This window comes from Nicotiana attenuata, unplaced genomic scaffold (genome assembly GCF_001879085.1).
Source record: "Nicotiana attenuata strain UT unplaced genomic scaffold, NIATTr2, whole genome shotgun sequence".
Lineage (NCBI taxonomy): Eukaryota > Viridiplantae > Streptophyta > Magnoliopsida > Solanales > Solanaceae > Nicotiana > Nicotiana attenuata.
The window spans coordinates 123793-138322 of NW_017670794.1; the positions used below are offsets into that span (position 1 = coordinate 123793).

Genomic DNA, 14530 nt, shown 5'->3' on the forward strand with positions numbered 1-14530 from the left:
CATGTGTTGGGCTAAAACGGCCCAATGACACTCTTAACATGGTGTGATATTGTCCGCTTTGGGCCAAACTCGCACGGTTTTTCCCAAAAGGCCTCACACCGTTAAGAGATCACTACACCTTATATGTAGACTCCCAATCTTTTCAGCTACCGATGTGGGACTTTGTTCGCGCACCCAACAATCTCCCCCTCGAACTAAGTTCCACGTGGTCCACTACCACGATCCACGGGTCAATTTTCGAGATTCACTGTGTGCCACCCACATTGTTAGAGTGTTATGGCAACCGAAGCCCGCAACTAGCTTGCATGTTCTCTTTTGTTGCTAAGTAAGAGATGTGAGGCACAAAGTAAAGTTTCGGGTACACAGAATCCACTTCGTCAAACATATGCAATATTGTATCCACCTATGGAAGGAGTTCTGTTCTCTCCAAGGAAATTTTGTTTAGAACACGATTTTCAGGGGAGCTCATGAGACCGCTCTGCCCACCTATGGAAGCAGCAGTGTGATTTACAACTCCATAACACTGCCTGAGATAAAGGGAGTACTTTTCAAACAAAAAGAAGTATACAAGTTCATCCACATTGGTTTCTTCTTATCAGAATAAGAAAGAACTATGAGATACACATTGCTTCTGCAGAACAAGCTATTTCAATATACAACTTTTCATAAGGTTTAACACGGGTGTTACATAGCATGCTCCTGTTAGCTATCATTTGTTACCAGGAAAAATTTTCAGACGAATAATGCTACAATTGAACAGTGCCGTGGTTAGTGATATTGTTCTCAAGTTACAAAACTTACTCTGTTGATGCACAGTTAACTACACAGATTCATCAGCACGACTTCCATCCCGACCGTCTGCACTTTCTTTGCCAAGCTTTGATTTGGATAGAGAGAACGGAGATTGTCTGGAGGATGTTTTGGATGACTGCTGCTGTGAATGCAAGTTAAGGTAAGTGTAGAAAGACATTCCAACAAGAGCCGTAATTGCCCCCAATATGCTAGTTGGACCGGGATTTGAACCAAAGAGAAGAAAACCCCCAAGCAGAATGACACATGTTTTGAACTGTCCAAGTACAACATGGGTCGTTGCAGATGTTGCCCTATTGGAAACCAAAGAAAAGAAGGCACAGAATTAGAAGCATAATAAGGAAAATTTGCAATTTGCAAAGGACTAAGCAATGCATATGAAATATCAACTTAACTTTCTTTAAGACTAGAAAGAAAAGTCATATTGGAGGGGCATACTCCAATAATTTTTCATTGTACCAAGCAAGCACAAAGACATAGTACTACCAACACAATCTTTATCTAGTAGTTCTACCCACAATCTTTATTCTTTTTCTTTTTTGGGGTGTGACAACCATCAGCCTTGGACAAGAGAGGGCAGCTCAAGTGGAAAGCACCCTCCACCTCCAACCTTGAGGCTGGGGATTCGAGTCACTAAGGGTGCAAAGTGAAGAGGGCCACTATTGCTCGTAGGGAGAGGGGTGGAGGTTGGTATATGTAGGTTATCATATAAAAAAATACCCTCAGGCTTTGATCTCTGCTTCTTTTCAAGTTGGGGTTAACGAATTGGGGACCACAAGGTTGATGAGCAGAGAATCAGGTATATTGTGGGATAATATACAAAGACACTGCTCTATGTGGGAAGAATGCAAAATTACGTGGTGAAATCACAGAGGATGTGAGAAAATGCTTGTGTTGTTTTACGGCAGACTACATACAAGAAACTTAAGCTAATGTTTGATCTGTATTGACTAATTAATTTGGCTTCTTTTCTTTGTTTGCTTCTCCAAATCTAAAACATTAGTCGATCCGTTGAGATGAAAAACCGAAAACATCAGACAAACCAAAGACAAGTTCAGAAGGTTAGAACTAAGGACACAAACTGAAAGCGGAAGCCTGTAAATGCCCCAAAGCACATACCCAAGTGCTAGAGCACCTGACCACTGAAGCAAGAAGCCAAGAACAGCCGAGGCACCAATGATTGTGGAGTTGTAAAAGTTCCAATTAAATGAAAGGACGCCGGGAGGATCAAGTGATGGCATCAACATCACCAGAAAGAACAATGTAATTGGTGTGGTCTTCCACATTAGCCTGTGACCAGAATTGCAAATTTGACGTTAGGTGCTACGGATGTAATATCTACCAAGATACAATGAACTGATTAAAAATAATAACGATAAAAGAAGCAAATCATTCACAATAGTTTAGGAACGTACGCAAGGGCAGTCCAATTCTCCTGCTGCTGGAGATTGGACCATAGTATTTTATTAACTGCACTTGGCACTATCCATGCTACTGCAATGCAAGCACCAAAGAAGTGAAACTGCAAATCTGTCACCGTAGCAACAGCAACACCTACAGATACAACAGTAAGTGCAAGCACCTGAAACATACCAGCAGGGTAAAGATCATTTTTCTTTTCAAGGGAGATGCAGATCAAAGAGAAATCATTGGGTTGGAAAACAACCGACTATACATAGTCATCAGTTATCATAAAATGCTTACCTATATTAAATAGCAAATAGAGTTATGCCGTATCAAAGCATGATAACTAGCAATTTAAGCACATCTATAGGTTGTAAAGCCAAGAAGGTAAATAGATGACATTCAAATCTCTGTCTCAGCTTGTGATAGAGTAGGAGCTTCTATGGTGTTTCCCTTTGCCTTTTTCTTTTGATGAAAACACAACACAAAAAACAAGTCTCACCTAGCAGCATATCTCATCTATTCTAAAGTAACAGTCAATAGAATCTTACTCATACATTCCAACACATCAAAAAGATCAATATGCCATATTCTCAGGTTAAGGGGGAGTATTAAACTCTATATTCTCAGATTAATCTGCAGTGCCCAAGGGCCATACAGCACACAGACAGAAAAATGGACCAATTTGACACAGATTGTTTACTAACATAGTAGTAGAAATCTGATGAATGGTTTCTGAGTTGAGATGTTGACAAATATTACATAGTGCTTGAAGTATACAAGCTGACGCTATGGCCACATCCTTCACCTCATCTCTACAGCAGCCCTCGTCCTTCTCAACACACTCTAAGATTTCAAACTCTAAGACTGTTTGAAATATCATAGAAGCATGAAACGTTTCACAGATAAAGAGAACAAATTTTAATGCACATGAGCAGTAGCCCTTATGTTGAAGTGACAAACCATTTTGTCATCTAGTTCACATACAGGACACCAATCAAGATATCCTTTCTTTTATTTCAACTTGTGTTGCTTATGCCGCAATTTAACATGAAACTGCTACTGAATTATCCATCTATCATATTATAAGTTAATGCACTTAATCTAATACTTGATTTTGGTAACTTTTTATTCTTCTTCTTGAGCCGAGGGTCTATCGGAAATAGCCTCTCTGCCTCTTCAGGGTAGAGGTAAGATCTGCGGACACACTACCCTCCCCATACCCCACTTGTGGAATTTTACTGGGTCGTTGTTGTTGGTGGTAACTTTTTATCCTCTTCCCTCTTCTTAATGATGTTCAGTTTACATAAAGTCATCAATTTCGGGTTTTCGATTAATGTGGAAATCAAGGGGAAATAGACATTTGATAATCGGAATTACTTGTGCACATCAATGAGTAATGCATTGTTATATAAGATAGTGATATTTATTGAGTTAGTTCTCCATTTCACTGGATTGAAACAGTTTAGTTCAGTACTAGTTGGCATTGACTAATAAAGTCACTTTAAGAAGAAACTTGTACAACCATTGGTATCGGAAGAGGTGGATATACTAGACCCTGAATTCATCAAATTTTAGGAGCTGGGATGTGAAAAATTAATATGGGAAGTATCAATGAAATGTCTTTTACTGGGAATTTCATTTGCATGATTGTTAGCTTTTAAGAGGTTGGCACCCCCTTGGAATAAAACTCTTCCACATAAAGCAATCAAATAGAAAAGGCAGAATTGCATGTATGGATAGATTTGGCAGAGTCAAGCATTGCACAAGATGGAGGCCAGACCTCAAGACCACGATGGAGTAACTGTAACAGCAAATCAAACCAAAAAGTAGGAAATTTTTCCAAGAATATTAATAACATACGGAAAGAAAAAAATGCATAAAGCAACTAAAACCTAGCTCTCTCCACTAGACTGCCAGCATAAACTGTATATTAACAGCAAGCAGCAATTACCTTCAGGAAAGAAATTTTCTTCTGAAAGAGAACAAATTCAGCTAAAACGATAGCCGGTGTTACTGCAATTTTCGCCATCTGGTAAAATCCTACACTGGAAATATATTGCGCTTGTTAATATCAGGAAACAAGACCTTTTAAGATTTCAGAGGAGAAACCATTGGAGTATAGGCGTAGGTCTCACCTATTATACTTCAAGCTGACATTTGCAAGCCCAGTAGAAAGTGACATAACTATACCAAGGGACAACAATGATGAATATTTTGTTGATTTTGATGGGGTCGACAAGGAAAGTATGGATAGAGCATTAAGAATAGCCATTATCAACCAGCTACAGACATAATGTAGGAAAGAGAGGAAAATTGGATAATTAAATCCAACTGTAACAAGAACCTGGAAGGGGAAACGGGAAAAGCAAATGTTACCATCTCTCTCAAAAATGTAATATCTACTTCCAATTAGAGTAAGGTTAAGTAGACTGACCACTTTGTTCATTAATATAATACTAACAGAAACAAAAAAGTTGAATGTCAGAGCAACAGTAGGCCCCCATAAGGTAGCTTGTTGACGCTTTCCACCTCCAAATGATCGTAACTTGCTAAACAAAGAGGCCCGTACCTCCTCCAATGCTCTTCCTGCATCAAAGAAAAAGAAACATAGAAACAGATTGTTGAAATGGACTAGACCATCAACAGCAAATCTCTTGTAGAAGAAAAAGCTTTTGTATCTTATAACATTTTAACTGAAGAGGGAAACTGTTCATAAATATTAGAACAGCTACTTCGACACCTTGAAGAATTTATGAATACATGATACTGTACAGGAGCAAAGCTGAGGTGTTTTGAGATGCCTTTTTACTACTTGTTTCATTTAATTAGAAACCCACAGCGAACGGGGAGAATATGTATTCTATATCTTAGGCACTTCATTGGTCTATGCTTCAAAGTTCAAACTAAATTACTTGTCAAAAACAAAATGTTCAAACTGAATTACAGAATCAAGTAGCACAAGACAAATATAAGTCCAAACGCATTTCTAGTTTACTTTTAATTTACGCTAAAATGGTGATGGAACGAAGTTATTTCGAAATGTCTTTTTTTTTCCTGTATTTTTATGAATCATTCGCATGTCATTCATCAGTATTAGAAGCGTGTCCATGCCTATAGCTCATGGTTCATGGCAACAAATGTTTTGAACTTCGCCTCCATTTGCTAGCACCATCTGAAACTTTGAGTCCATCTATAGTACCACAAGTAAGCCCATCAGAATAACCAGTGGAGATTCATTAGAAATCAGCATATTCATTACCTATTGGCCCCTACTTAAGTTGAAGTTTCAAAATCCTAAACAATCAAATAGCAAAAAGAAATGAGGTTTACTAAACCACTATAAAATGTTGCTACGGTATTCCTTTTTCCTCTCTCTCCCTCTTTAAAAACCACCATAAAGTGTCACCCTTCAGATTCATTGTTACCTCCAATATCCATACAAAAGTTCCTTCTTTTTAAACTACACAGCTTAAGCTCCAATTTTGAATCACAACCAGTAACATAATGATTACAGATAAGCAACAGAAGAATGATCAACACATGTCAACAAAATGATAAGACTTTCAACAACTAAGGCTTCATCAAGTGCAAATATACCACTCAAAGAGAACCAAATCCCTCAATAACAGGATGCCAGAACTTTTGTCAACACTAGAAAAGAAAGAACCAGAAAAAATTTCACAAATTCTAACCACATAAATCCCACGCAATCATTAAATTCAAAATATTAAAAATAGGCAATAGCAAAAGAATACATATTTTAGCAAAATGGTAAATCCCCAACACTAAAGCCCCATAAGGAAAAATAAGATAAAAATGCAATCTTGAGTAGATAAATCTTCAAATAGAAGAAGAAAGAATGGGAATGCAATAAGGGAAGAGGTGTACCTTTTTCCCCAGCATCACTGTCCTTCCTCTTCAGTATTTTCCTCACATTTTTGCTCATCAAAAACCCCAGCATCTCTCTCTCTCTCTCTCTCTCTCACACACACACACACACACAGACACACTCTTTTTCTCTATCTGCCTTCTACACCTAATTTTCAACTCATGCACTGAATCAGCATACACCCAAAATCTCTGCTTCACTGAAGAGTGAGCTCAAAATAACAGTTTTTTCTTTTTATTCTTTTTCAAGATTTTCAAAGTAAAGTGGGAATGTAAAATATATAATAGAAAAAAAACCTTATATTTATGTACCCAGAGAAAGAGGGTTTTGTCGGGGAAGGCACGTTAAGCGGAGTGATTGAGGTAAAACCAGTTAATAGAATATTCGTTAAGAAGGGAGTTAGGTGCAACTAGTAAAGCGTGGAAGTACCATCGTACTAAGGGGATGTACAATCGATATTGCGTCGGGTACTGCAGTTTTCACACTGTTAGAGAATTGTTTAGGAGAAAATCACGGGCATGCACCGACAGGACAGTTGAACACAATCATAAAAAAGAGAAAGCGATTGAGATTTGAAGGCTAAAGCTTATCCTTAATTAATGTGTTGTGTCCACTGTTTTAAGTGATTAGGTCTAAGTAGGTCGTTATTTGTTGTAGGACCACCTTTAGATATTTTGATTGCATGAGGTTTTAACTTCAGATATGCCTAAAATTATTTCTTCTTCTTTTTTTTGTAAATATTATTTTTTTTACACAACTTATCGTCAAAAAGAAAAGTGCTCCCTCGCTCCACTAGTTATATAACTCATGTTTTTAACTTAGAAAAGAAAGTAGTTGATCATTTGAAGGACAAGTGTAGACTTGTGGTGTAGAGACAAGGTCAAATCATCAATGCACGTCCGTCTAGTGTGCTTCTTTCACGATACGGTATTGATCTAAATTTGCGACTTGGCAGTCATGGATAAGCGAGAGCAAGGACGGAATCGACCGCGGTGTAATAGCAGAAGGCTGTTCTTGAGAGGGATGATGCCAAAGACGGGCAGCTGAGATGAAGAAATAACGGTAGCGTAGGTTCAGATATGGACACAAGGAATATTCCTTTGGATATTCCTTGTTTTGTACTTTTTAGGGTTTATGGGAAATATCCCTTATAAATAGGAAGAGATAGAGAACAAAAAGGGGATCTTCACTTTATGACAAAAACACATTGTAAAAGATTGACCTAAGAGAATGTACAACAGTTGTCTTGTTCATTGATTATCTTATTCAAGCATACGTTTCTGCTTCTTTATTCACAAGATCCAAAGATTCCTCAACCCTTTTTATTTTTCCTTTTTCCTCACTGCTGTCAGGGAAAAGAGCCATCCAAGTCTTACAATAATTGGGTGGTAGATTCCTTTTTGTTATATTCATTGTCATTATCTACATTTATTGCACATTTATGTTATTGCATTCATGAGCATTTAATCAGCACGAACACACTGATTAACGTTGTTTATCTTACCAACTTCACATAATATTTGGTCTAGATTTTACTATTCTTAACTAAGATTCAACCTTCAACTCATTATCAATTGGTTTAACTAAAAGGTTCAACACTTTTTGGTCAAACAATTCGGCGCAGTCTGTAGGGACTTTTTAGTTAAAATTTTAGTTCTTCTAAATTAAAAAAAAGGGGGGGGGGGGGTAACAACCATCTTTTCCTCGTTTGCACAAACTATCAATGACAGGAAAAGGAGATGAAAGATAGAAAGCAATAATGGGTGTCACTACCAACATCTTAGACACCATCAACGAGGATAACAGATGAGGCGATGAGAATGTAACACCAACTGCCACACCCAGGCGAAGTGATTCACCTCCCCTGCACGCAAGTGTAACCACCTCACGCGAGAGGGGAGCTTCCACATCCATGGCTGAGGACGCACCACCAGCAGTGAAGAAGTTATTGGAGAAGTGGCTGACAAGTACCCTCAATGACATACTCGACAAACCCGTTCAAAGGGCGAACCAAAATGTCGCGCCGGCAAATGTCATAACGACCACCGGTGAGCAACCAGCTCCCCCAACGGATAACACTCACACCATTGTTGATGCAGGCAATGATGCACTGACGGCCATTTTAAAGAAATGGAAGAAATGGAAAACGAAAATAAAACACTCTGCGACCAGATGAGAGAACATCAAGAAAGGGTCGATAAGATACCCGGCGCCCCGAAACTGCTACCAAAGAGAGATGTCGGCCAATTCGTCGAACAACCATATAGCGAGGAGGCAGCCCCACATGCCATACCCAAGACCTTCAAAATGCCACCATATTTGAAGATATACGATGGCACCACAGACCCAGAAGATCACATCATTCATTACGTCACAACAGTAAAAGGCAACGACCTATCAAAGGACCAAGTACCGTCAGTACTACTAAAGAGTTTGGGGAAACCTTAACCGGAGGAGCCCTAACTTGGTAATCACAACTACCAGCACGGTCTATAGCAACGTTCGAGGAAATGGCAGATACGTTTGTCACCGCCCACGCCGGAGCTAAGAAAGCAGAGGCTAGGGTAAACGACATATTCGTTGTTAGGCAATCGCCTGGAGAAGGACTCATGGACTTCCTCGCTCGGTTTAACAGGGTGAGAATGAGCTTGCCTAATGTATCAAAGGGGATGGCGGTAGCAGCCTTCCAAAACGGGTTGAACAGGAATGGGTCGAGGGCGACCAGGAAGTTGTTAAGCATGCTCATGAAATACCCTCCCACCACTTGGGAAGAAATCCACAAACGCTTACTACGTCGAGGTGAGAGAAGACAATGACGACCTTAACGGTCCAACCCAACGTTTAACGTCAATCCAAATAGAGCCAAAGAAAGATCGTCGTAATGACAATCGAAGAGATCTATCAGGCCCATGCCTCAATCGAGATAGGCATCAACCCTATGTCCGAACATCCATTCCACCACCCCCTGAACATGCGGAAGGGCCGTCCATACCACACACAGGGACTCAACGAAACGAAAGAGGTATGCCTCTACTCTTATCCGCTCACAATTTTTGTGTTTCTCCTTCAGAAGTAGTGTACGCACTAGAGAAGCTTGGCACAAAGGTGAAGTGGCCGCAAAAGATGAAGTCCGACCCAAGTACCCGAAAGTCGAACGTCCTTTGTGAATTTCACCAGGAGCGGGGTCACAAAACCGAAGACTGCATAGCCCTACGGCAAGAGGTGGTGAACATGCTAAACCAAGGACACCTGAAGGAGCTTATGAGTGACTGAGGACGAGCCAACTTCGGCCACAGACGAGAACAACACCAAGGCCCTCCAAAGCCGCCCTCTCCTACCCACACCATTCAAATGATCATCGGTGGAGGCGACGAAACAGCAATCAACCACATAAAATCTACCACCACGCACAAGCTAAAGCGATCAATCACCCACGAGCGGTATGATGACCTCGGAAAAAGTATCATCTTAAATAAATTAGATACCAACGGTTTGATCTTTCCTCACTCCGTTGCTCTCGTCATTACTTTACGTATTTTAGATACTGATGTTAAAAGATTAATGGTAGACGACGAAAGCAACGCGCGTATTATCCACCCTCGAGTTCTTGCACAAATGTGACTCAAGGACAAGATAATACCACGCTGCATAACACTGACGGGTTTTTAACAATGCAGTCGAACGAACCTTGGGAGAAATAACACTTCCCGTTCTGGCCGGGGGCGTTACCCTAGAAACAACACTCCACATCATGAACCAAGATATGGCTTACAACACAACATAGGACGACCATGGATACACGTCATGAGAGCCATCGCGTCCAGACTGTATCAAGTAATCAAATTCCCAACTCCATGGGGGATATTCAGCATCCAAGGTGAATAGCGAACAGCGCAAGAATGCTACCGCATCGCCCAAGATTGCACATTCACTCAACAGCTTAAAGGAACAAACTTAGAAACATAGCAATTATCAAAGTCGGGGTTTGAGCCCAGCGATCGGAAAGATGTTATCCAGGACCCTGACGTTGTGGAAGCAACAGGGTCGACAATATAACACCTTGATCCCGTCTAATTAGACAATAACAACAGTAGCAAAAAGGCTTATATAGGCCATAAGCTCTCCGAGCCAGGTATATTTCATAAATTTCTTATTGATAATGCCGATCTGTTTGCATTTTCCCACGCATATATGCCAAGAATTCCAAAAGACATTACCACACACAAGTAAAACGTCTCGATCCCTTCTACCCCTAGTACGACAAGTGAGAAGAAAATTCAACACCGCCAACGAGGCCGTCAGCGAAGAAGTGAATAAATTACTCACTAACGGCTACATCCAAGAATCAAAGTATCCTCAATGGGTCGCCAATGTAGTCATGGTAAAAAAGAAAAATGGGAAGTGGCGAATGTGCGTAGATTTCACGGACCTGAACAAGGCCTTCCCGAAAGACTCCTTTCCCTTGCCTCATATCGATCAGCTAATTGACGTAACAGTAGGGCACGAGTTGTTGATCTTCCTAGACGCCTATTCAGGTTACAACCAAATCCTCATGGAGGAAGAGGACCAAGAGAAGACTACCTTCATCACCCATCAAGGAACGTACTGTTATCGGGTCATGCCATTTGGCTTACAGAACGTACGGGCGACTTATCAAAGATTGGTAACCAAAATGTTCAAAGACCAACTCGGCAAAACTATGGAGTTTACATAGACGATATGTTGGTCAAACCGAAAAGGAAGGAAGATCACATCAATCACCTGAAAGAAGCCTTCGGAATACTGAGGCAATACGGGATGAAGCTGAACCCCGAAAAATGCGCCTTCGGCATAACTTCAGGCAAGTTCCTTTGTTTCTTGGTGTCACAAAGAGGAATCGAAGTCAACCCCGGCCAAATCAAGTCCATTGAGGGAATACCTGAAATGTTAACTAGCAAGAAACAGGTGCAAAAATTGACGGGTTGCATAGCTGGCCTGTCGAGGTTCATCTCATGATCCTCCGATAGATATCACAAGTTCTTTAACGTGCTTAAAAATGACAACGGGCTCCAATGGAATGAAGAATGAATCAAAGCCTTAAGATAACTAAAGGCATATTTGTCATCTCCCCCGCTACTCGCCAAGATAGAACCCGGTGAACGCCTCCTTATATATTTGGCCGTATCGGAGGTCGCGGTAAGCGCAGTGTTGGTCCGCGAAGATAAAGGTACGGAATCTACGATCTATTATATTAGCAAAACTCTTGTCGACGGCGAAACGAGGTACCCTCACCTCAAAAAATTGGCCTTGGCATTAGTTATAGCTTCACGGAAGCTTAGGCCTGTAAGGCCCCAGAAATTTTCGCTAAGTAATTTAGGATTTCGTGGTGTCACGTAGGCTTATTATAACATTTTTATGTGCTATTAACATGGTGTACATCCATTGAATTTGGTAAATATATGTATAAGTCTTATGGTAAGTAATTTGGGGTCCAAGGAAAGGCCAAAGTCTAAGAAAAATTTGAAAAGTCCATAATAGGCAAAAATTCCCAATGATCTTGCACTAGTCCCTACTTTGAACAAGCACATCTAAATATGTATAATATTTTATGTGATGAATAACCTATCAAATGAAAGGTCTTTGAGTCTAGTTTCCAACGCTTCAAACTGTTCGTCATTTGGACATTCCTACGCAAAGTTATGATCAAATTACCAAAGGCTGGAAAATGCTATCCTGTGTCAAATCTGCGACCGCATTCCTGTCGCATTGTTGACTCTGCGGTCGCATTTCTGTCGCAGACAAGGCCAGTGTAGCCCAGTTTTGGGCGTCGATTTTGCGGTGCATTATGCGGCCAGCATTCGCGTTCTGCGGTCCATTCTGCTATAGCAGAATTGATATCGGAGGGTTAATTTTCTAATTTTTATAACCCGACCCCATTTCAATATATAACCTTTGGGGCTTCATTTGGGGTCATTTTCTACTGATTTTAGAGAGAGGTGAGAGCATTTTAGAAAGAGAAGGAGGAACCCAACATTTAAATCATTCAAACCTTGCATCAATCTTCAAGAATCAAAGAACCCAATCACAAGTTCTTCATCTATACCCTAGGTTTTAATTTCGAGTTTGGAGTATAAGATGGGGTATTGAGGTATGATTATTGGGTGTAATGCTATTATGTATACATGTATGTACAACTTAGGTTTATGGGAAGATCGTTTAACATAAATAAGTAAAGATTGGGTTAGGGAATGAAGAAAATCTTGAAAAGGGGATTTAAAATCAAGATACTCAACTAGTATTTGTTATAAAATGCTCAAATGAGCTAGAATTATGAATATCTTCCTAATTTGTGTTCAATTTTGCTATGTCCCAAAATAGATTGAAGTTGCTAGAATTTCCGGAATATCGTAGTAATTAAAGGAAAGCTCAAGAAAGGTATGTATGGCTAACTTTAACTCTTGTAGAATCCCCCTTGTTGTGACGAGCATACGGTATGTGTACCTTGTATGAGAATATGTAAATTGATTGCCTTAGTTGATTTCCATACCACCAAGTTATATGTGATTGTGAGAAGTGATTTGATGTGCCTATCTTGTTATGTGCAAAGTTTGTAAAAGCTTGAGGATGTCGACATGGAAGTATGTGTTTACTTATGTGAACTATTTGTGAATTCTTGTGATTTATGTGCCTTGAACGTTGTTGGTTGAGTCTTACGATATGATGGTGCAAGTAAATGGAAACAAACCAAATGTGGGTGTGTGATTGTGAAAGTGTTATGTGGTAAGAACTGAGAAACAAATGATGGAAGGAAATCGTAAATGATGCACTTGGAACAACTGTGGTAATAACATATTTGGCTTGTTTTGGATAATTATTGTGGTGACTTAAATTGCATATGAGTTGTTGAATATGATGAAGTGGTATTGATGGCTACGGAAATTCTTGTGAATTGTTGTGGTTGTTCTTTGAGAATTGTTGTTGTTGTTCTTGTGAATTGTTGTTGTTGTATGTTGTTTGTGAATTGTGATTGTTCGGTAGGATTGGGTTGCGCGCCGCAACACGAAGTAATAAAGTGTGGGTTGTGGTGATAAGGGTGGCCGAGGTAATAAGGGTGGCCGAGGTAATGAGGGTGGAAAGTGATCGAAATCACTATTGAAATGAAAGTATGAGAAATTTGTGAAATCATTGATGTGATAATGTTGAAGGGGAAAAGGAGAGATTGTAAAACTTGTTTGGCTTTGATTGTTTCTTTCACGTGCATTTGATCGTTGATTCTATTGATGTCTGTTACTTGTGTGTGTTATTTGATTTTACTTGGGGTGAAGTTTGTTTATACATACCAGTACAATTCAAATGTACTGATGTCCCTTTTGCCGGGGGCGCTACATTCGTGTTATGATTGTCGGTGGTTCTATAGCAGGTACTCTAGTCCACCGACAGTAGCACCTCCTCCACTTTCCATCAGCTGTATTGGTGAGCCCCTTTCCTCTCGGGGCCCTACGTGGCTCATGCCGCCTTTCCTCCGGAGTTTATATTGGTATTTGTGTAAGGTATAGCCGGAGCCTTGTTTCCGTCATTTCCATATTATTCTTCAATTGTATTTAGAGGCTCCGTAGACAAGTTGTGGGTAGTGTCGGGCATGGGGATTTAAAAATTAAAATATTGATGTTTGGCAATGATGTATAAAACTTCTAATACCTTTAATATTGCGAATGAAGTTGCTAATGAAAATGAAATGGAAATTGTTAATGATATGTTTATAGAATTTGATTAATGGAGTCCATCTCCTATTTATTCATGAGTTAGTTTGGGTAGAATGAGTTCTAACAGGCTTGCTCGGTCGGGTTTACTCGGTTGAGCGCCGGTTGCGCTCCTCGGATTTTGGGGCGTGACAAGGCCATATTTTCAATGCCACCCCATATCGGTGGTAACGGCCTTTCCCATACGAGGTATCTTGCATAAACTCGAGCTATCGGGGAGATTGGCCAAATAGTCCATAGAGTTGAGCGAACATGATATAACATATCAGCTGCGAACAACAACAAAATCACAGGTACTCGCTGACTTCGTCGTCGAGTTCAGTGCCAAAATAATGACTGAGGTTGAACAAGAAACTTCTCGCACCTCACCCAGTCTACCGGACCTATGGGTCCTATATACTGACGGCACATCCAACGCGTCAGGATCTGGACTGGGGCTCGTACTTGAGGTCCCAACTGGCGAAGTCATTCGCCAGTCTATACGGTGTCCCGATATGACTAACAATGAGGCTAAGTATGAGGCCGTAGTTACAGGAGTAAAGCTAGCTCTCAAATACGGAGCACGACGAGTCGTCCTTAGATGCTGTGAGCACGTGATTTTTGCCCTAAGCAGTAATTCCCAAATTTCAAATAAAGCAATTTTTTCTAGTATTTTATAATTTGTTGTGAATTTTGTGGCATTCTT

At 40.2% G+C, this 14530-nt stretch overlaps 1 protein-coding gene across 1 annotated transcript; it reads right to left on the minus strand.

The window, feature by feature from the left end:
- Positions 1 to 629: 629 nt before the first annotated feature.
- Positions 630 to 6618, minus strand: LOC109243387 (uncharacterized membrane protein At1g06890-like). Its single transcript, XM_019410311.1, has 7 exons — positions 6106 to 6618; positions 4652 to 4803; positions 4353 to 4561; positions 4169 to 4262; positions 2226 to 2392; positions 1930 to 2100; positions 630 to 1103 (listed from the first exon to the last, which is right to left on the minus strand). The coding sequence occupies exons 1-7, from the start codon at positions 6176 to 6178 to the stop codon at positions 821 to 823; spliced, it is 1149 nt and encodes a 382-aa protein (XP_019265856.1). The 5' UTR covers positions 6179 to 6618; the 3' UTR covers positions 630 to 820.
- Between the last annotated feature and the right edge of the window lie 7912 nt (positions 6619 to 14530).